The sequence below is a fragment of the Crinia signifera genome, chromosome 11, assembly GCF_055691185.1.
Source record: "Crinia signifera chromosome 11, ASM5569118v1, whole genome shotgun sequence".
NCBI classification, from domain to species: domain Eukaryota; kingdom Metazoa; phylum Chordata; class Amphibia; order Anura; family Myobatrachidae; genus Crinia; species Crinia signifera.
In genome coordinates this window covers 124,736,741-124,760,458 of record NC_139227.1, presented here as the reverse complement: position 1 = coordinate 124,760,458, position 23,718 = coordinate 124,736,741, and the positions used below count along the sequence as shown (strand labels likewise).

The 23,718-nt window shown below is 45.5% G+C and overlaps 1 protein-coding gene across 17 annotated transcripts in view; it reads left to right on the top strand.

The window, feature by feature from the left end:
* Positions 1-23,718, top strand: part of SOX6 (SRY-box transcription factor 6) — a 442,476-nt gene that overhangs the window by 263,234 nt on the left and 155,524 nt on the right. For all 17 annotated transcript variants that reach the window (XM_083164677.1, XM_083164684.1, XM_083164689.1 and 14 more), the window contains one exon: positions 4,924-5,013. In XM_083164677.1, coding sequence (XP_083020803.1) covers positions 4,924-5,013 — 90 coding nt within the window. The remainder of the gene's footprint in view (positions 1-4,923; positions 5,014-23,718) is intronic.

The window sequence follows — 23,718 nt, the reverse complement described above, 5'->3', positions numbered from 1 at the left end:
TGTGTGTGTGTGTTAATTATATAATTATGGGTACATGACCAATCAAGGTCTGAATAGAGAGCACTCACCAAGCTTTCTGAATGAATAGCAAAAGTTTGAATACATCACCAAAACCATAGGCCAGTCGACGTTTTGGACCGATAATAGTTATTTTCAAGACAGATCAAGATCACAAAGACAGCCTGGCAGCATAGCAGAGGGTAGCGTTGTCGTATGTATGTGGTTAAATATATATATATATATATATATATATATATATACAACCAATAATCTGAAGAGCGCTCGGTCACTATTTTGTGTCACTTTTATAAAGACTCCTTCATGTGGCGCAGCCTTCCCTCCAAGATAAAGGCTATCTCCAACCTCAAAGATTTTTGTACATGTGAAGAAAGGAATGGGAGGAGGCGCGCAGGTGAGTATAAAATATGACAATTTTTACTAATTCATAAAAGCTCACGTACACATAGGTTAAAAGAAAACAGCATATTTGTCACCAGCGCCCAAAGGATTTCGGTACACTCAGATTCCCCAAAGACGGTAACAGAAGCTTGTAGGACAGCGTGGATATCTGCTTGGCTTCACCGCGGGATCAGACCACCGGTTCACGTAAGACAGGAACACCCTCAACGCGTTTCGTCACGCTGGACTTCGTCAGGAGGCGTGACGAAACGCGTTGAGGGTGTTCCTGTCTTACGTGGTCTGATCCCGCGGTGAAGCCGAGCAGATATCCACGCTGTCCTACAAGCTTCTGTTACCGTCTTTGGGGAATCTGAGTGTACCGAAATCCTTTGGGCGCTGGTGACAAATATGCTGTTTTCTTTTAACCTATGTGTACCTGAGCTTTTATGAATTAGTAAAAATTGTCATATTTTATACTCACCTGCGCGCCTCCTCCCATTCCTTTCTTTATATATATATATATATATATATATATATATAATATATTGTGTGGGTTTCCTCAGGGTACTCCGGTTGCCTCCCACAACCCAAAAATATACTGGTAGGCTAATTGGCTCCCAATAAACTAACCCTAGAATGTCTGTGTGTACATGTACATGTGGTAGGGAATATAGAGTGTAAACTCCTCTAAAGGATTGATGTGAATGTTCAAAAATATGCTCGCTATATATATAACTGTTAATAAATATATATATAATTATGTCTGGCTTCTGCAATAATTTTTATAACATAGTGACTATTGAAATAATTACCATCTGCATTTGTACAGAGTATTGCGTTGCCCATTGACCTCCCATCGGACAGCGATGCCCTCCTCTGTATTAGTAAATCGCCTTTTATTCATATCCTGGGTGACATTTTCTGTGGTCCGCACTTTCCACCGTTTCCAGACACTTTCTGTGGCAGCGCTGCTAATAAGGAACTAGATGCAGCGATAGTTGTGTGCGACTGGCGTGACCTTGGCTGTTCCGGCACAATGTAGACATGACCTAATGCTGTGTGATTGCTGTAGATTACCTGGGCTAAGTCCAGCTTCCTCTCACGTGCCCCATGGGGTACTGCATACATGGGGAGAGACACGCTGACATGGCACTAACATCTCCTAGGCACTGATTGGGTGTAACCCCATTCTATACTGCCCTGAATTACATTTCATGAGCGATAGCCACATGGGAACCACTTCTGATAGTGTGTAATGAAATTGTCGTAGTTTGCCAGAACACTGTGAAACCGGAGAGGTCTGCAATCAGGGAGCGGAGTTGTATTTGTGTGTGTGTGATTGTTTCTGAGAATTACAGAAATGGTACTCGCCGAGCAATGTCACTCCCCATTGTGTTATATTTATGTAATATTGGGGCAGATGTATTAAGCCTTAGGGCGGGATGTTATAACATCCGCGGCCCCCCTTCGCCGGACATCGCATTTTTAATAACGGCATATGCTATAACATATGCCGTTATTCATGCAAGGGACAGCTCTTGCGGTAAGAGCTGTCCCTTGCGATGCGGTGCCGGCGCTGGACTTCCGGGTCTGTGACCCGGGAGTCCATCTGCGCATGCGCAGACCCCGGCGCCGGCCGCAGGGCACGCTGGGAGGGATCCGTGACGGATCCCTCAAACAGCGCTGCGGTAAGAAGCCCATAGGCTTCTGCAGGGATTCGCCAGCTTTAGCTGGCGATTCCCTCCGCAGCGCTGACACTGCGGAGGCGCCATATAGCATATAGAAATGCGGTAGAAACCCCGAAAACGGGGTTTTTACCGCATTTCTGCTATATAGCATCCCGCCCTTAACGAGATAAATGCAAGGGTGATAAGGAGAGATAAACGTCCAGCCAATCAGCTCCTTACTGACTTTTTTTTTAAACACAGCCTGTAACATGGCAGTTACGATGTGATTGGCTGGACGATTATCTCTCTTTATCACCCTGGCATTTATCTCTTGTTAAGGCTTAATACATCTGCCCCATTATGTGGGAATTCCCTAATTAGTTTATAGTTGTTACTTGTATTTACACTGAATGTGCAGATAACTTATCTACTAAACCTTACCTGGTCCATTATCTGTAGAAGGGCGCACATGAATTGTGCTTGGGTGGCATCTGCTGCAATCCTGTAGTTTGTTTATTAGTCTATTAGAATATTGGAGATTTTACAGCATCACAGAGTATGTCAGGATATGAGAGATGTGTCAGTGAGGACAGGGCTGCATGTGACAGGGGCAGTGACATGATGTGAGGAGGGGAATGGAGGCAGTAGGAAGCCACAGACTGAGAGTTATATAGTGGGAGGAGCAGGGTCCCCAGCAGCACAGAGTATGTCAGGATATGAGAGATGTGTCAGTGAGGACAGGGCTACATGTGACAGGGGCAGTGACATGATGTGAGGAGGGGAATGGAGGCAGCAGGAAGCCACAGACAGAGAGTTATATAGTGGAAGGAGCAGGGTCCCCAGCAGCACAGAGTATATCAGGAGATGAGTGACGTGTCAGTATGGACAGGGCTGCATGTGACAGGAGCAGTGACATGATGTGAGGAGGGGAATGGGGGCAGAAGGAAGCCACAGACTGAGAGTTATATAGTGGGATCAGCAGGGTCCCCAGCAGCACAGAGTATATCAGGAGATGAGGGATGCGTCAGTGAGGACAGTGCTGCATGTGACAGGGGCAGTGACATGATGTGAGGAGGGGAATGGAGGCAGCAGGAAGCCACAGACAGAGAGTTATATAGTGGAAGGAGCAGGGTCCCCAGCAGCACAGAGTATATCAGGAGATGAGTGATGTGTTAGTGAGCACAGGGCTGCATGTGACAGTAGCAGTGATATGAAGCCACAGACTGAGAGTTATATAGTGGGAGGAGCAGGGTCCCCAGCAGCACAGAGTATATAAGGAGATGAGTGATGTGTCAGTGAGGACAGGGCTGCATGTGACAGGAGCAGTGACTAGATGTGAGGAGGGGAATGGAGGCAGCAGGAAGCCACAGACTGAGAGTTATATAGTGGGAGGAGCAGAGTCCCCAGCAGCACAGAGTATATCAGGAGATGAGTGATGTGTTAGTGAGGACAGGGCTGCATGTGACAGGGGCAGTGACATAATGTGAGGAGGGGAATGGAGGCAGCAGGAAGCCACAGACTGAGCGTTATATAGTGGGAGGAGCAGGGTCCCCAGCAGCACAGAGTATATAAGGAGATGAGTGATGTGTCAGTGAGGACAGGGCTACATGTGACAGGAGCAGTGACTAGATGTGAGGAGGGGAATGGAGGCAGCAGGAAGCCACAGACTGAGCGTTATATAGTGGGAGGACCAGGGTCCCCAGCAGCACAGAGTATATAAGGAGATGAGTGATGTGTCAGTGAGGACAGGGCTACATGTGACAGGGGCAGTGACATGATGTGAGGAGGGGAATGGAGGCAGCAGGAAGCCACAGACTGAGAGTTATATAATGGGAGGAACAGGGACCCCAGCAGCACAGAGTATATCAGGAGATGAGGGATGTGTCAGTGAGGACAGTGCTGCATGTGACAGGGGCAGTGACATGATGTGAGGAGGGGAATGGAGGCAGCAGGAAGCCACAGACTGACAGTTATAGTGGGAGGAGCAGGGTCCTCAGCAGCACAGAGTATATCAGGATATGAGGGATGTGTCAGTGAGGACAGGGCTGCATGTGACAGGGGCAGTGACATGATGTGAGGAGGGGAATGGAGGCAGCAGGAAGCCACAGACTGAGAGTTATATAGTGAAAGGAGCAGGGTCCCCAGCAGCACAGAGTATATCAGGAGATGAGTGCTGTGTCAGTGAGGACAGGGCTGCATGTGACAGGGGCAGTGATATGATGTGAGGAGGGGAATGGAGGCAGCAGGAAGCCACAGGCTGAGGGTTATATAGTGGGAGGAGCATCATCCCCAGCAGCACAGAGTATATCAGGAGACAAGTGTTGTGTTTGTACAGGGCTACATGTGGGCTATAGTGGTAGGAGCAGTTTTCCCCAACAGTACAGATTAGTGATATTAGGTTTCTGTAATACTGATAGTGTTAATTCTAGAACCCGGCATCTTTAAAAACCTGTGCAGTTCCTCCTCCCTGCCTGGGGTGTCGCTCTCTGCGTTTGGTGCTTCTAGCACAGTGTGGTCTGTTTTTCAGCACTGCTATACAGACCACAGTTATATCATCTTCCATAGGAAATGTAAAGGACCTAATAAAGGGTTACTGTGGGACCGCTGTAAGGATACAATGTGTGTTACAACTCTGTACTAATACTAATAATTCTATAAGAAGATTCTGACTCCGGCCCATACATATGGTTTACCTGTAATAAAATGAGCAATACCGTATGTCCTAATATATCCGGGGTCTTTTTATTTGGATGCATAAACAGAAATAATGAAATATGAATGTATGATCCATTTCCTCTGCTATCACATGTGTACGTAGCATCAGTCCCTGTATCCTAATAATGTTCTATGTCCTCAGACTCTACCTGCATGGAGAAGCTGCTCTCTAAGGACTGGAAAGAGAAAATGGAACGGCTCAACGCAAGTGAACTTCTGGGAGAAATTAAAGGTAATGGACACTGTATTTACAATGCCGCAGCACGCGTTTCACATAAACCAGCCGTCTGATTACTCCGCTTCCCAAACACGATGTGACTGCAGAGGAGTGAACGAAGGGTTAATAACATACTGTCATTTTGTGTCTTGAACAAACCATGTTGCTATTTACAATGATATTGTTTCTCTGCAGGGTAAATACTGGCTGCTTTTGCATGTAGACTACAGATGTCAGACAGCTTTATTTCTACACTGCAATATAGGTTTCAATTTGAACACACTCCACCCAAATCTAAATCACTCTGCACATGTTACATCTACCCCACCTGCAGTGCAGCATGGTTTTGCCCATGTGTGTGCTTTTTTTTGCTTTGCTGAATCAGGCCCAATAGACACATAAGTAAGGATCTGGTTTTAGGGCTTGTGGACCAACGAGTGTTTTATCTGCCAGAGCAACGGGATGGTTCTATAAGTTGCTGGTTATGAGGTCATTAGGTCGACACATGTATATGATCAACAAATTGGGTAGCGTGTAATTGTACCTCATCCCCTCACATGGCGCACTGCGCTCACTATGCTTCGGGTACGGTGCCTCGCTGCATTGGGCACACTCCCTCTATGCCCACTGGGATGGGGGAGTATTAACAAGCCGGTAAAAAAAAAATCACGAAAAACTCACGCCGATAAATTACAAATCAACCTTTTGCTTGTGTCAACCTTTTGTCTATGTTGAACAATAGTGGTCGACTTATTGACCTAGACACTTTAAATCCAATGAACGCGTACCCTTTGCTCTGTGTGTGGTTCATCACCGCAGAGGGCCAGACACTAGAAAAAATTAGAAATCCAGAAAAGCCCTGATAATGGAGCCCGGCGGTTTCCACGCGTGCGTTGCCCATGTGATGCGTTGGAGGCGGAAGCATGGAAGGCGCAGTGATTGGCTCACACAGAGATGCAGTGAGAACAAAGGCCGTGTATGTCATATTTCCATCTTCGCTGTTCTCCCACAAAGCAGAAATTGTAATATTATTCTAATGAAGGCCCAGAGCCCCAGCTGAGTGTCGCTGTCACGAGAAGTCACACGTTTTCCTGGCGTTTTATGCGGATCTGTTGATACGTGGATTGAAATTGTCATTTCGGAGTGTACGGAGCCCTTTGACTTTCACGCAGCTGTCTTGTCTTACTCCTCCTTAAAGATTTTTTTTTTTGTACTGAAAATTAGCATGCAAATTAGCTGCAGCTGTAATTAGCATAAAAAATAATGTAGTTAGCTCCAGTATTGTGGATCATTTCCGTCTGCCATAAACACTTTGGCATGTAAATCCTGCTGACAGCCATGTTTGTGCATATTCTTATTAATCTGAGGAGCGCTGTGTGGGGTACAACCGTTATGTTTCACTAGGTCTGTGTGTGTGTGTGTGCGTGCGCGCGCGTGTGTATATTTTATATATGTGTTATTTGAGAGAGTGCTCTACTTCCCACATCACACAGTGGGAACCCACGGGTTGTATTTGGGGCTCATGCTAACACGTGAACCCCTTGTCACGCACCCTGAAGTTGAACCAGTTTAGTGTGAGTGCGGTCTATATATATATATATATATATATATATATATATATATATATATATATTATACACACACAATAAATTCCTGGGAGTCCTGTAGTCCATATACTTATAATTCTAACCTCACAATTGTTTCCCATTCAGAGGTGCCTCGGCTGGTGTGCCTCTTGCCCCGCACACATGCCAGGGCAAGCACTGGTGGCTCGCTGTAGCCAGAACATGAGTGCGGAACCCACTGTGCCCTCTTCTATGGAGGATAAGCCCCCTGCCAGTGTAGTCCTGACGCTGCACCCCCTGGTGCTACATCCAGGTCGTCGGCAACAGTTGCAGATAAACAGACATGTTTTGTTTGTTTTAAAGCCAATCATTTCCCAGTCTGGGGTATTAAGAGTCAGGACTATTGAGGTGCTGTTTTGATGCCCATATCTGAGCCTCATGTAGATCACATTTGGACGGGGAATAGACCCAGTATGGTCGGATATGTGTGAGCCTTGGCTATAGGGAAGGATTCTTATCATTAGTGCTGTATAGGGAGGATACACATGGCACAGAGGGTATCTCCTCCACATGCCTGTGTTATGGAATAGCTATTTCCCAATCCACAGTCATACATCCTGCTGTGGAACAGTAAGTCCCAGCATGGCCGGCCGGCCACAAGCAGAAATACATGGGGGTATTTACGTGGTATGTCTATCTCGTTGTTATACATTTCCCTGTCAGTAATCCCTATTGCACGTTACATTGGATTTGGAAATGAAATCCTGGAGTCCTCAATGTTGAAATTAGGGGCAGATGTATCGAGCCTTGGCGCAAAATAAATACATGGATTAGTTGCCCAAAGCAGCCAATCAGGTCCTGGCATTTATCTAGCATACTATTTGAAATAACAGTTACAAGCTAAATGGTTGATTTGGGCTCTACCTTATCCACTCTTCCTCTCTCCATGTGTTGAAACATCTCTCCCTCTGTGAGAGATTGATCTGTTTGTCCCTAATATCACGATGTTTCCTCGCTGCCATTTCACATAACGTACGCCTACTACAGGTCTGACAATGTAGTTATTGGGCAGAAAGTGTATGTCTCTGGGTGGTGATCATTGTACATATGGGGAATAGATCAATATGACATAATGCCTGACAAGGCCATGGTAGGGCTGCTGTGAGGGTAAAAATAATAACAGTATGTTCTTAACTCAGCCTTAACATGCGTGTGCTTGTGCGTAAACATGGGCGCTCCGTGGACATTGGCCCCAGCTTTGCATTCTTGCTGGAGCAATGTAGAATATTTGTACCTGTACCCCCTACTCTAGACTGCAGTGTTATTGCCCCAGGCAGGGTGTGTAGCAACAGGTGAGGTGACATGTAGCCCCAGGTAGGGTGGATAGCAGTGGGTGATGGGTGGCATGAAGCATTGGGTTGGTTGAGTGGCAGTGAATGATGGGTAGTATGAAGACCCAGGTGAGAGTGGGGGATGAGTGGTATGAAGCCCCAGGTAAGTAGGGTGAGAGCGGGGGATGAGTGGTATGAAGCCCCAGGTAGGTAGGGTGAGAGTGGGGGATGAGTGGTATGAAGCCCCAGGTAAGTAGGGTGAGAGCGGGGGATGAGTGGTATGAAGCCCCAGGTAGGTAGGGTGAGAGTGGGGGATGAGTGGTATGAAGCCCCAGGTAGGTAGGGTGAGAGTGGGGCATGAGTGGTATGAAGCCCCAGGTAGGTAGGGTGAGAGTAGGGCATGAGTGGTATGAAGCCCCAGGTAGGTAGGGTGAGAGTGGGGGATGATAGGTAGGGTAAGAGTGGGGGATGAGTGATATGAAGCCCCAGGTAGGTAGAGTGAGAGTGGGGGATGAGTGGTATGAAGCCCCAGGTGGGTAGGGTGAGAGTGGGTGATGAGTGGTATGAAGCCCCAGGTAGGTAGGGTGAGAGTGGGGGATGAGTGGTATGAAGCCCCAGGTAGGTAGGGTGAGAGTGGGGGATGAGTGATATGAAGCCCCAGGTAGGTAGGGTGAGAGTGGGGGATGAGTGGTATGAAGCCCCAGGTAGGTAGGGTGAGAGTGGGGCATGAGTGGTATGAAGCCCCAGGTAGGTAGGGTGAGAGTGGGGGATGATAGGTAGGGTGAGAGTGGGGGATGAGTGATATGAAGCCCCTAGGTAAGTAGGGTGAGAGTGGGGGATGAGTGGTATGAAGCCCCAGGTAGGTAGGGTGAGAGTGGGGGATGAGTGATATGAAGCCCCAGGTAGGTAGGGTGAGAGTGGGGCATGAGTGGTATGAAGCCCCAGGTAGGTAGGGTGAGAGTGGGGGATGATAGGTAGGGTGAGAGTGGGGGATGAGTGGTATGAAGCCCCAGGTAGGTAGGGTGAGAGTGGGGGATGATAGGTAGGGTGAGAGTGGGGGATGAGTGATATGAAGGCCCCAGGTAAGTAGGGTGAGAGAGGGGGATGAGTGATATGAAGCCCCAGGTAGGTAGGGTGAGAGTGGGGGATGAGTGGTATGAAGCCCCAGGTAGGTAGGTTGAGAGTGGGGGATGAGTGATATGAAGCCCCAGGTAGGTAGGTTGAGAGTGGGGGGTGAGTGATATGAATCCCCAGGTAGGTAGGGTGAGAGTAGGGGATGAGTGTTATGAAGCCCCAGGTAGGTAGGGTGAGAGTGGGGGATGAGTAGTATGAAGCCCCAGGTAGGTAGGGTAAGAGTGGGGGATGAGTGGTATGAAGCCCTAGGTAGGTTGGGTGGCAGTGGGTGATGGATGGCATTAATCACCAGGTAGATTGGCTCGCAATAGGTGAGGCATGAAGCACATGGTAAGGTGTATTACAGTAGTAGTTGAAGGGTGGCATGCATAAATGGTTTGTAAGCTGCCCATTAAGTCATTATGAGAGCGTTATTATAGTGGCAGCTGCAATGTGACACCGAGGAAGTAAGACGACACATGCTGAATCATCTGATCTGAGGAGTACATGGGTCCTTGACATAATCGGACATCCACTGCCAATCACAGTGTTGTGGTGTGTGTGTGTGTGTGTGTGTGTGTGTGTGAGAGAGGAGGGGGGTTCTTGAAGCTACTTTTAAAAATCGAGAATACATAATCTCAGTGTATCCCATAATATGGCTGACCTGCCCAGCCCTGGGCACAGAGAATGCATGGTCCGTAGACAGGTGAAGCATAGGCTCATTAGCTGCATTGTTATTAGATGCAGGACCAATGGTTGTGGTAGTGCGCTGACATTACTATGATGTTCCCTCATGTATAGGGGATGGTTCTGTAGTGTTGTATTCAATCGCCTGCCCCATTCCTCTGCCTCCATCAGGTTGGCCGATGTGCCCACAAGGGTGTGTTTTTATTTTTTTTACAATAAAGTTTACATGTTGAAATGTGGATTTTTGGTACTTGTGTATTATAGCGGCGCCCCCGATGTACATTGCGCGATGTTTTTATCGCATCGCATGCCATGCACCCGATGGCATGCGTTGCGACGCGATTTTTGCCCCCTATGCGATGAAACATTGTATGAGCACCCAAATGGGTGCTTACAATGTTAAATGCACCCCCACGCCACCCCCCACTATAAACGTGAACCCGAAGCGTGGCGAGCGCGGCGGTACGCGTCCTCCGACCTTTTCATACCCCCACTATCCACGTCGGCGTGGAGTTGAGAATAGAAAGTGTGGCGAGCCCGAAGCGTGGCGAGGGGACGCGGATACCTGTGAAGCCCGCGAGGGGACGCCGATACCTGTGAAGGTATCCGCTGCGCTCGCCACACTTTCTATTCTCAACTCCACGCCGACGTGGATAGTGGGGGTATGAAAAGGTCGGAGGACGCATACCGCCGCCCCTCGCGGGCTCACTGCGCTCGCCACGCTTCGGGTTCACGTTTATAGTCACGGGTGGCGTGGGGGTGCATTTCACATTTCACAATTTTTAATCGCATCGCATTGTATGGCATTGTATGCCATACACAATGTCATACAATTTTAAAATTATATGACATTGTACAATATTGCACGATATCGCGTCGCATCGCATACCATCGCATGCCTTATGGTATGCGATGGGCGCCGCTATAATACACAAGTACCGGATTTTTTTTTGTTGGAAAAAAAAAAGTTATTTTTAGTATTTTTGTTACATTTAAAGACTGAAAACATGTTTTTAAACTCATCAGTGTTTTTTTTTTTTTAAATGGGCAGAAACGGCAGAATTCTGTTTTACAGCCAGACAAAATCAGGAGTCTAAAAATCGCAATGCTTTCATCTGGGTATAACGGTATCTGCTTTTTTTTGGTCAGGATGAAAGACACTGGAAAAACCACTGGTGTGCGCGGGCCTTTAAATACACAGTCATTTATAAGCCTCACACATCACATAAATATATACTGTGATAGATTATAAAAAAATACAAAAAAAGACTACATATGTTTCTGAATACTAGAATACGTTTTTCCCAGAATTTAACAAGACACGCACATAGAACTCTCCAAACTGATGTGCTGTTCGTACCAGATATATAAGTGGGATTACTACAGATGGGATCATTGCATTTAGTTCACAGGAGAAATCTGTGTGGTGTGATTCACTATTGGAAGGCACAGCGCAGTGTATAGGCGCGTAGAGCAGACGTAATGTTATACAGCTCAGACAGTTATACAGCGCACTTGTTACTACAATTATACCCATCTCCCATTAGAAGTGTAACACCCCACCCTGCACCATATCAGCTTATGTGTGTCTGATGGTTCCCGGCTGGGCTGATGATATCATGTGATGTGTATTGTGTCACACTGTACGCCGCTCCTTGCCGATCGCCTTCTGTTCACTTTAACACCTCTGATTGGCTGATTGTGTGTATTCGGGAATAGCTCTCTGCCTGTCACCACTACTGACGGAATAATGCGCTGTTTCTTATATATATTTGTAGGTCAATGTGTTCTGTTTTCTAAAGAAAATCGTTGTACCTTTGTTGTATGTGACTCGTACTATGTACATAAAGTGTGTGTGTGTGTGTATTATTAGAGGTTTAGTATCCCTTATCTAAAACCAGAAGAATTTTTTGGATAACAGATTATTCCGTATTTTGAAATATTTTTATATTTGAATGAAGTATATTCTTTAAAGGCTGCATATCTATGCTAGATACACTCTCTGAGAGGTTCTACCTGTGGGAGGCAAAGATATTGTTAGTCTCCTTCCAGAAATTGCTCTTGTTTATCTGCAGTATTTATCTATATTGATTGGTCGTAAAAGAAGAACACCAAAAAAGCATTTTAGCCTGTTCAAATTTTGAAGTTGGTACACCAGTAGTGGACTGAAATAACTTGGTCCCACTCATTAACCACATTTTGACCATTACCCTGAGGAAGTCGCTATGACTAAACGCGTTGGGTGTTCGTTTTCCTTCCGCTGTATTGCAATCATGACAAATGAATGAGAAAAAGTTTTATATTGTATTTTTATTGTACTTTTATATTAAATTTGTCTAAGACAATACAGCCTGTAATTATTACAGTGACAAGAATTTGGTGGTGGAGGTTCTAGCGCACTCTATCTCTTATGCTATCCATTTCTCTTTTCCCAACTGACAGGGGGGACACATAGAGATGCTGCTCATATATTAGCGCATTGAAGGGTTTTTTTCTGTACATTTCGATATATATATATATAAACATATCTGTGGTGTATGACGTAGCGGTCATGCATCCGCGTGTTTGTGTACATTTACACACCATATAACGCGTATTTGGAACCGTCTATCCTGTGTCTGGTCTCAGCCCAGCGTATAAGCTGTTTAATATTCTGGGGGGTAGAGGAAGAATGAAAGGGACGAGCTCATGTCCTTAAATTGAGTCCTTTGACTTATTATCATTAGTTTGAGCGACTTCTGTCACAACAGGTGCACAATTATTTTATGAGTAAAATATTATCTGGCAGCCAAATTAGCCGGTGCGAGCGGCGTCCTCGTCTGATGAAATAATCAGCGCTGATACTTAGCACACTCTTGATTTCTGCAGGAATGCAGCGATACCACCTCTCTACCGGCTGCACACATTTTCTGTCCCCCCCCGCTCTAACTGGTTCATCTGCTTCGCACGATCAGAGAAACATATGTTGGCACACGTCTACATGCGCGTATTCCGTTCTGTAGGGATCACTCTGGGTGAAACATGTCTAACAGGCCAGGTGAGCGATGATTCCTGTAGATGGGGAGGGGTGGGGGGGCTGCTGGAAGTAGCGTAAAGTGCTCCGCTGTCACTTCTAAAGCCCATACGGTCGGAAACATAAAATAGTCTGTGTGATTTCTGTATTTTATGTACGATTATTCCAGCTATACCATTTATGAGAGGGAGCAGGCACCTGGGACATGAAGGACAGCGTACACTGGGAGGATTTACCGCCTATTAGAGGGGCAAATACGCATCGAGTAATCTCAGAAGATGGATATTTTGTAAGACGCGTGGGCACATTTGTGTCTGGATTCGGTGCTTGGCTGACAGGCGACTCTGGCAGGTACTGTTACTTGTCAGGCTGAACATTCCCTATAACGGTGGCAGAGATGCTCACGACACTGACTCAGACGTACAAGCTGGAACCAATCCAAGCCACAAAAATTAGGGACGGAGCAACAGGCAACAGGAAAAAAAAATCCCTGTAATTCTCCTGTATGGAACTGTCGTCTGAGGAGGAGGAAATCGTACGACAAGGATGAATAATAACGGGGACAAGACTAATCTCTTTATATTTCCATATTTTATATATATATATATATATATATATAAATAAATAAATATATATAATATACTGTATATAATCGCAACTCCGGTTTATATTTAAAGATTTAATTGTTTTTGAAAAACCATATATCTGCGCCGATTCCACTTTCCAGGCAAATCCCTTTAAATTATATTAATGAATAACTTCTGGAAAAGTACAATGAGCATAAAATATATTTTTTATTATCTCTGTTAAAAATAAAATAAATCACTTTTAAACTGTAATGATGAAATCTCACTTGCCCCCAGAAAACCCTTTTGCCGCAATGGTAAATAGTTTTGTTTCCTGTAAATACCGTCAATTGTTTCGGCAGAGCCGCCCACTCCGGCGCAGCGAGCAACGTCCTGTTTTATGGCCGCCTGGATGCCGTCTGGCGTTTTTACGATTTCTAAATTACATTTTGCATTTACTACAATAAAATGTCAAATGTTTATTCTGCGCGTTTTTTTGCATTTGCAAATAAGCTCACGTTTTATTGCCGGCGAGAAACGTTTGTTGTGTTAATTTCCCCTTTTTGATTTTTTTTGTTTTGTTTTTAGGTTTTTTTTTTTCTTGTTTTTTTTTATGAACTGAGAAGGCTTTCAGTAACAAGCCGGGATCGTAAATTATACTCCATAAATAATGGCTCTCTGTATAAATTATTCCATAAGGAACGACCTGTTCTCGGTGGTATTTGTGCAGCGTTCTGTTCTGCGTTTCTGCTGAAGCTACGAGAGATCGGTCCGGCGTCGTTGGTGCATAATGTATGTTTGTTAATGTATGTTCTATTGATGTCAGGAATGAAGCCGGGTAAACATTTACACCGTAGCCGTGGAATAAATACTCACATTTAAATATGCAACCGCTCTGCACAGAATGCTTTCTTATACAAAGGGTTCCTCACATGAGCCAGTTGGCGGAAAGTTTCCCTGAAATATTGGGACGTCTTCAGAGACCTTGTAGCGAGGTTTGTTTGGTACCTACAAGGCAGCGCCCGGGACCGTGTTAACAAAAAAGCTAAAGAAAGTGAATTAGGTCAGATTCATTCTGCGGTTTGCTACACACCAGCGTCCGCTGCGCTGGCAGAGTTGGCATGTTCTGCATTGGTAGTCTGGTGGAAAGGGTTAATCCCTGCTCTATTACACGTAATGAACGTCCTCCCACCTATAGCCGGGATCATTTACATGTGTAATTATTACACTGCAATTTAGATTTCAGTTTGAACATGCCCCCACCCAAATCTAACTCTCTCTGGGCATGTTACATCTGCCCCCTGCAGTGCAGCATGGTTTTTCTCATTTACGTGCTTTTTTGCTTTGCTAAAAAAAGACAAATCTGGCCCATAATCCAACTTTTGGTTTTGTGGTTTATTTTGTGCAATGACAATGTTGACAATGACAATGTTGTCATGCAAGTGTGCTTGGGGTAGGGCATTTGTGCAGCAGACACCTTTGTTCCCTACATGCGAAATACCCCTTAAAGGTAGCAAAAGCAATGGGGACCCAAACAGTAGATGCGTTCCCTGTGTGACTCCTCCTCCATTCCTCCAGCCGTTTTCAGCAGCAGACAATACCGAGAGATGCACCACAAAGACCAGCACTGCCTGCCAGCTGCTATTCCACTATACAGTATGCCTCTCCCATTATGATACTCAAAATAGAAGTTGCTCCAAACTATTTATACAGTGGGCGGAAACAGGTGCTTGGTTTGGGAGGGTAATCTGGATATCCGTCTTTGACTGCTGGGTACACTCTGTATGTCACCTCGGCCTTGGGGGGCTACAAAGGCATTAAATCGCTATGTACATTTTTATTTCACCTTATTTGTAACTATTGTTGGAAATCATTTATTGATGTTTATTAACAAAATATTTGTGTTTATTAATCCGCGCCTCTGTATACTGGCTACAGTTAAATAATGTCCTATATCTGTAATATAATCTGTATTCCCTTCCTTTTCCTTTATATACACATTTGAAATGCCCTCTGTGTATGTTATAAATCACTGCAGTTGTTTCTGATCCGGTGAGATTACTTTGTAACCAGCGTTTGCCCGCGGCTTCGCTCGTGCGGACGTCTGATTGCTCCGCGGAACTGAAAGTGCTGGGTGTAAAGCGTCTGGTTTTTCCTTTGTTGCTCCTCGGCCTGATGTACCAACGTTCTAGGTCACTGAGCTATACAGTAGTGAAAACACAATCCAAATTCACCCAGTAGTTTATTTGCGATGCCCAACAGAACAAACCGAATTCCGAATCATAAAAAATAAAATCTGTGTACAAACACAACCATTATAGTGTTATAATATGGATAGGTAAGGACTTGTTAGAGGATTGAATTTATTAAGCGATACTGCATGTGCCGTACAGGTTCTAGAACAGATGATCAGACCGTTGTTACGGTTGCATATTCAGGCAGGCAAAGCGTAATAACACTACCGGAACCAATCCTGGCCTAGATTTCCTCAGCAGTTTATCTGTTTGGGAAGTAATTGTTATGACCTTAAAGTGTTTAGTTAGATGCAACGCTATGATATTGGCATAATTCAGGTTTGTATACAATGGCCGAAGTTCGCATAACAGAGCGATTGTCAGCACACTGCGCGTTTACTGCGATGGCATTGCACATGCTCCGCTTCGATCTCGCTCACTATGAGGATTGCGGTGAGAAGTGATTGGCAGGAAGTTACCGCTTGGAGGTGTGGAGCGGGGAGTGGTTGGGAAGATGCTGGGGGGGGGGGGGGGGTGCATCCGCCATCAGCTGCACGTTCGTATGCGCAATAACATCGCTGCTGCTATGTCCAGTGTGAATAGCCATAGACCCACCCTTTGGATCGTTGTTCCTCATTTTTGCGAATAGGCTGCTAATGTGTGCGCAATTGTGATGGCGCTGATAGGCGTCCCTTTTTTATTTCTGGGTAGGCACTTAGCTTAGAAAAAATAAATTCCTTTTTTTTAAGTTGCGTACATTTTTTATTGAGTTTTCTGCATTACATAACAATTAAAGACATAAGAGAGGGGGAAGAAAAGAAGAAAAGAAAAGGGGAAAGGAGAGATAACAACGATAAAAAGAAATGACATTTGCTTACAAGCATGAATTAGCCTCACTTTTCATTGCCGGAAACTTCCACATTGCTTAGCTGAGGTCTGTAGGTTTGCCGTGATCCCTACTCTCTGTACATGCCTGAGTTAGAGTATATCCGATATACTGTAGTACCTGCTTTCACTGGCAAACAGATGCAATAATTGACCTGCTGGCAGTACTTTGGTTCTGTTGGCATGAAATTCTAATTGCTGTTAACTTTAGATTACAGTTTAAATTAAAAATGAAGTTTTTAATAAGCATAAATGACCAGTTTTTCATAAAGTTGTGTTGCAAAACTGTGTGCGCTGTGTAAATGCCAGGTGTCTCGAGGGCCCGTTACTGGCTCAGCCAATCGGAAGGCGGATTTTCCACTATGGAACATTGTGTTTATGTTATATTGGCACAAGTGGTCTTCACCAGCAGACACCATTGGACTGTACTGGCTACAATTTGACTGCTGTATCCAAACAAAATCGTTTTAACGAGCATTTATATCATTATTGCACAGCTGTTTTTCTGGCTACAAAATCAGTCCAAACATTCATTCAAATGTTTCCCGTACATTATTGCACAGATAATATTGGTGGTGTTATGTTTTTTTTAAATTAAATGCTTTAATTTTGACCCAATAATACAAGCTGGAGGTGCGTGACGTGTTGTCCCAATGGGATACATACCGATAATGGCGGTCAGAATACGGACGTCGGCATCCCGAAGGAGTCAGGCAGGTATACTAACCCTGAGCCCACAACCCAACCTTCTTGCAGCCTAACCCTAAACGCCGCCCCCCCCCCCCACAGCCTTACCCCCACCAGTGCCTAAATCTAAACCCCCCCCCCACCACACACACACACACACCCAGCCTTACCCCCACTAGTGCCTTAACCTAAAATCTCCCCCTACCCGGTGTGATGTTTGATGATACCCCCTGCCCTCATACTTGCCGTTCAGGATGTCAGTATTCCATATGTTCACTGTACTGGTGTTTTGATGGCAGACGAGATGCCAGCGTTGGTATATTAAACACCAGCATCCCCTGATTGCACTAATTGTCCCAATGGCTTGGGCAATCCTAACATTGGGGGGGGGGGGGGTAATCTCGCATTACAGGCTATGGGGTAGATGTATGAAGCAATGATAAGGGAGGAGAAGTTATAAAGTGCCTGGTACTTCATCACCGGCCAATCAGCTGCTAACTGTCCCTTATTAAACTTAACAGTCAGGAGCTGTTAAGCCGGTGATAAAGTACCAGGCACTTTATCACCTCTTTATACATCTACCACTATGTTTGAAAAAAGTCAGAAGCTTTTTCTCTCAACCTTATCACTCTCCAAGCTTTGATAAATACCCCCCTCCCCTCTAGAAATGATTACATGGTACTTGTGTATTATCACGGCGCCCAATTAACATACGTAGTGAAATCGCATCACATGTTCACCAATAAAGGCAAGCGATGCGATGTGATTTCAGTGGTTCATACTGTTTCTGTAGTGTTTTATGCGTGTCAGATGAATGTGTCCCAAAAACAGCACCACTATCCACAAGATCCTGAAGCGTGGCGGAACGCATCCTCCGACCTTTTCATACCCCCACTATCCACGTCGGCGTGGAGTTGATTTTGTATAGTGTGGTGAGCGCAACGAGCCACCGAGCCCGAAGCGTGACGAGCGGACGCGGATTACTTAACATGTATTCCGTGTCCACTCGCCATGCTTCAGGATCTCATGGATACTGGGGTGACGCAAAACAATGGCAGAGGTGCTTGCATCATATGTCATACTAAGCACCCATCACATCTCATGCCATGGGTGCTTATACAATGAAATATCGCATCTTATTTGGTGCCATGCCATCCTATGCGATATTTCATTGTATAAGCACTCCTGTGAAGTTAACATGGACATCGCATCGCGCCGCATGCATCGCTAAAAAGCACAAGGATTATCCATTCAACGTGGAGTTTTGAGCTGTTCTGTCACCTGTTTCAAGACGTGTGTTCAGTGATTGTGTTGGATTGGTTTCTATTCAGTTTTTTTATTTGTTTTATACGTCCTCTATAACAGACGGTACGCGATGCAATTTTCCTACGCAGAATAGCACACTAAGCTATTTGCTTAGTGGGCGCCGTAATAATACACCAGTACCGATTAAATAAATAGGAATTTATCACTGGATTTCTGCATTAATTACCCTGTGTAGTATATGGTTTATGCCAAGCGACACAATAACTTCCATTGTCACCTACTGTAGGTCAGACACCAAACAAAACTTCTATTACTCATGGACCAGATCTTGTTCCAAGGAGGGAGGAATCTGATCTTACGCTCCTTGTGTCACCGTTACTGCGCAATGTTTCGATGAGAGAAACCCGTTTTTATGATCCTCTTGCTCTTTTATTACATTTCCCCCCACAGGTTGCAGCCTGGCATCGCCGGTTCCACACCAGGTGCGATCGCGGCTAATTTATGTATATGTCCAAAATTAGTTTACATGAAAACTATCTTGGTACCCTGTGTGATACTCCTAATCTCTTTCCTTTCTCCTCTTTTCTTTTTGTACCATTGTCTTTTATTTGTTGTGCAGTTGTTCGCTGCGAGCCGGGCGCACAGCTGCACACTCTGCATTGTTGCTTCTCCGTCCTCCCTGTGATCAGCAGTATTTATAGAGACACATTTCTGGGATATGAGGGGGGCACCGAGCACCTCATATCACAGTGCCAGTCCTTGCTCTCCAGACAATGACTTCCCTGCAATCTGTTTGCCATTTGTACAATTAGATCCATATAATTGGCTGTGTGCTTGTGTAATAAGCAATAAGACACAGTGTGGTGTGGGTGATGATAGCGGAGCATAGCAGTCGCATTTAACCCCCTGCGGGTTCCATTTCACGTACATTTATTTACTAATGCCCCATTATGATGTCTGAGTGGCTGTACAATGAATATGACTGTACTTTGCGGTAATGGTGTTAACGATTTGTTTATTATTTATGATATTATGGGGAGTCGTCGGCGTTGTCGGAGTCATTACGGATCAGATTTGTAATCAGAACCTCGCAGCGTCAATAGGGCTGCCAGCAGCGTCACGCAGAACATACAAAACTGTTTCGGAATGATTCAGAACATTGTTCTCCAGTCAGTTTTCTACATAGCACCGCAGAGAGAAAAAAATAAATAAACAGTGATACTACCATGTATGACAAATCATTCACAGGTTATTATGTGATTAGTGCAGTAACAGTTGCAGCCTGTAGGTGTCACTGTTTTCACTGATGCTTGTGGGTAGATCTGGCTAGTTTCTCATACACATCAATTGGAACAGTGATATCTGCAGGACAAAGAGGGTACTGCACTGTACACTCACTGACCATTTACATGGGGCCTGTCCTGTATGGGGCAGTACAAGTAAAATGTAAGGGTACTTGTGGATTATCACGGCTCCCATCGCATGCCATATATAGTGGCATGCGATGCGATTTTTGCCGGGTTTTTTTTTTTTTTTTTATCGCATGCAATCGCATTTTTCACTGAAAAGCATCCAAATGCATTGGAATTAGTATGAAACATGTTCAATGGCCCCCAAATGGCATTTTTGAGGCTGTACCACCCCCACTATCAACGCGAACCCGAAGCGTGGCGAGCCCGCGAGGGGCGGCGGTACGTGTCCTATGACCTTTTCAAACCCCCACTATCCACGTCGGCGTGGAGTTGAGAATAGAAAGTGTGGCGAGCCCGAATTGTGGCGAGAGCGCAGCGAGCCCCGCGTGGGGACGCGTATACCTTCACAGGTATACGCGTCCCCTCACGGGCTTCACAGGTGTCCGCGTCCGCTCGCCACGCTTCGGGCTCGGTGGCTCGCTGCGCTCTCCACACTTTCTATTCTCAACTCCAGGCCGACGTGGATAGTGGGGGTATGAAAAGGTCGTAGGACGCGTACCGCAGCCCCTCGCGGGCTCGCTGCGCTCACCACGCTTCGGGTTCGCGTTCATAGTGGGGGTGGTACAGCCTCAAAAATGCCATTTGGGGGCCATTGAACATGTTTCATACTAATTCCAATGCATTTGGATGCTTTTCAGCGAAAAATCGCATGCAATGCGATGTGATTTTTTCATGTACGATGGCCATCGTGGGAGCCGTGATAATCCACAAGTACCAATGTAAGTTTCTGCCTGCATTCATTACGTTTCTGTATCGCTTTACAATCCATGAGTTAATTTAGTCTTTATGATGAACAATTACTTTATAGTCTCAGTGTCCCTTACTTCAAGTTTGTAAGTTTATATGAATATGGGGCATGACTTTCTGTGCAGTGTGTCGCACTGTGCGCCTTTTCCGATTTTGGGCGTATAGTCGCAGTTGGAAGTTAGAGCAGTGGTAGCTGGAATGCATGGGGTGTTCCTGGGTGGTTATGGGGAGGCAATAAGGATGTGGCTAAAAAGACACATGGAGATACTGTATGGCGTCTTATGGAATTGTCAGTGGCATGTTACTGATAGTGGCCACGTTGATAGATATCAGTAACCTGTTAGACCACGGATGTGCACCACAGGAATCCATCTGCTTGTTTATACCTTCATTAAATGTAACTAAATACTGTATTATAACACAGGGTTGCCCAACCCTCCTGGAATGGCCGGGAGGATCCCGAAAATCGGGTCCCCCTCCCGGCCCCCCACAAGGTTGGGCAACCCTCCCGGATTCCGGCGGTCCCCTTCCCCCCCTCATGTACCTGGGGGCAGAAGCTTGAAATTGCCGCAATTCACGGCTTTTCAGCGGAAGGGGGCAGGGCTAAATATGCAAATCGGGCACATTTAGCCCCGTCCCCTCATCAGAGACCCGCATATTGCGGGATTTGCATTACTGGGGGCAGAGACTGATGATGTGTCTCCATCAGGTCCCGCCCCCAGAAGTGATGCTGACAGTCTCCTCTCTGGGGTTATCCCGGAGAGGAGACTGTAAAAGTCGGCAGCCCTGTTACATCATCATCCTCCGACGAGCGTTACTATGGTTATAGAAGGAACTGCAACCTCAGGAGAACACTTATTTATCTATAACAATAGCGTATTCTCTAGCGCTTTACACTGAATGTTTAGTGACTGATTTACTATTATTACCGCTATCCCAGTTACACAGTAACTTCAATAAGTCACTAAAACAAAACCAATTTACATGGCGCGAGCTGCCCTATTGTTATGTGTCGTGTAAGCAATCACGTTGTGTTTTATATGTGACCGCCGGAGATGTCTGCTGGCAATTACGTTACGTAGTCTCGTTTTATTCTTTTACGCTTCTCTTCCGGTCACTAGTTACATTATTACATTAGAACTTTGCCAGTTGTCGTTCTGCGTTTGTCGCAGAGAAACAAAGGTTGTTGTGGCTGAAGGAGCCCAGCCTGGGATCTGTCACCTGCACGAGAAGCCCACACGTGGCCGTCATTACGCACTATTGTCTCCTTACATAATGATTCTCAGATCAGCACCACACGACCTGACTGCCACCGTACAGAGACCAGTAAAGGAATTGATGAAGTTTATTGTATTTTGCTCAGGAAATAATTACAGTGAATTATTATTATTTTTTTTAAACATAATTTGGATATTTGAAGTGTTTATACAGCTGGGACGTACAGCTCAAAATGCCAGGGCCTTAATGACTTGTGCGGCTCACAGCTCATAACTTCAATGGCTGCCAGCAGACTATCAGAATAGGGAAAGCCAGCGCAGAGAGTTACATCAATGGGATTTATTGGAGAGGGAAACAATCCTTGGAGTTATCATAGGATAAATACCGGTCCTATAATATCTGCTGTCCCATAAGAATACTCCTAGAACTCGCACTGACAGCAATGACCGTTCTTGCTGCCATTATGACGCTCGCCTCTAGTGTTGCCTCTATGGCATTTAGCTGGCCAGTAATTGAGCCTGAATTTGTGGGCAGCTGAACCGTCACAAAACTGTGGTTACGAAATGACCAGAATCTTTCTCTCTATTATCCCAGAAGCCTCTTTGACCAATAAAAGTGTCCGCATGTCACAAGTTCTAACCGATGGTCATTATCGCGGTATGCAATTAACAGCCCTTTTTATTGTCCGAAAATAGTCCCGTGATCGGGCGAAAAATGCATGGGATCAAGGATAAGTCTCTGATCCCATGTGTTATTGTGGGTCCCGGTGGCTGCTTATCAGGGATCATGCTGAGCAGGAAAAGGATAATCCGATGGCCGCGGTTATTGGGGGAAAGGATGCCGGCATCAGGGCTAATAGCGCTGATAGTTGGTTTGGTCAGGGTTATGATGAGTCACTGCTGCTAATAGGATAACGCCTTATGGTCAATATCCTATTACCCGGGATCGCTGATCGCCAGTAATAGGCCCTAATAACCCGGCACAAGCCGTGCCTTTATCGGGGACTTATTTTGGGGAAAAACAGTGAAAACCATCAGTTTTTACAGGGGTAATAGGATACACCCCTATATGCAAGTTCCCAGCCCGTCAACATGACAAATCCGCAAAGTTGTGCCAAGCCGAACGGAGGAACACTGGAATTGCTCCATTGGACACCATCTAAAAGCTGCTGGCATGCACAACACTTGAATCCCCCCCGTAGAGGTGAGATGCTGCGTCAGCCTTTTATTATATAGGATACAATGCCATTGCCATTATGATTGGTGCGTTTCTGGTTACGGGATTACCACTTCCTCAGTGTACCTGGACAGGTCATTATCCATAACCTACACATAGATCTACATTCCTCCAGCTCATACGTAGATAGAACGTTGTCCGCAATGTACTCACCCTGGTTCCCCAGCACTTCACCATGTGTCATTGTGTCACTGTCAGTGTACTCAGCCAGTCAGCCGACTGTTCTCCAGTAACGTACCTCTGCTCTGACGGTGTCGCTACATCCATCCGGAAGGCGGCTGCTTTGTACGTTTGGATGTGATCTGTTTTGTTACATTTGCTTGTGCTGAACTCTCCTTGTGTTTAGAACTTGCATGAACTAAATAAATAAACATGGAGCAGCTTTAACGTTTAACGTTAGAGTGCATTAAGTCCCAAACGCAGCCTGCATTCCGCCTGGCACTTAGCCGTTCATTATTCATTACCACCTAAGCTAGTGAATGTCGTCCTGTACAGAAACGGTTACAGGAATATGCCAGAGGAGCGCAGTATCACTCACAGCTAGGAGTACTTGTATTTTGGGCAATTTCATTTTGTATTTTGTTTTTCTAAATATTGAATCAGTTGTGGATGTGTACGTATATGGTTGGTGGGAAATCCCAGAGTCCTTGGTTGCAGCATACACCAGTGCACATGGTCCAGGATTGTTTTCAGATTCCAA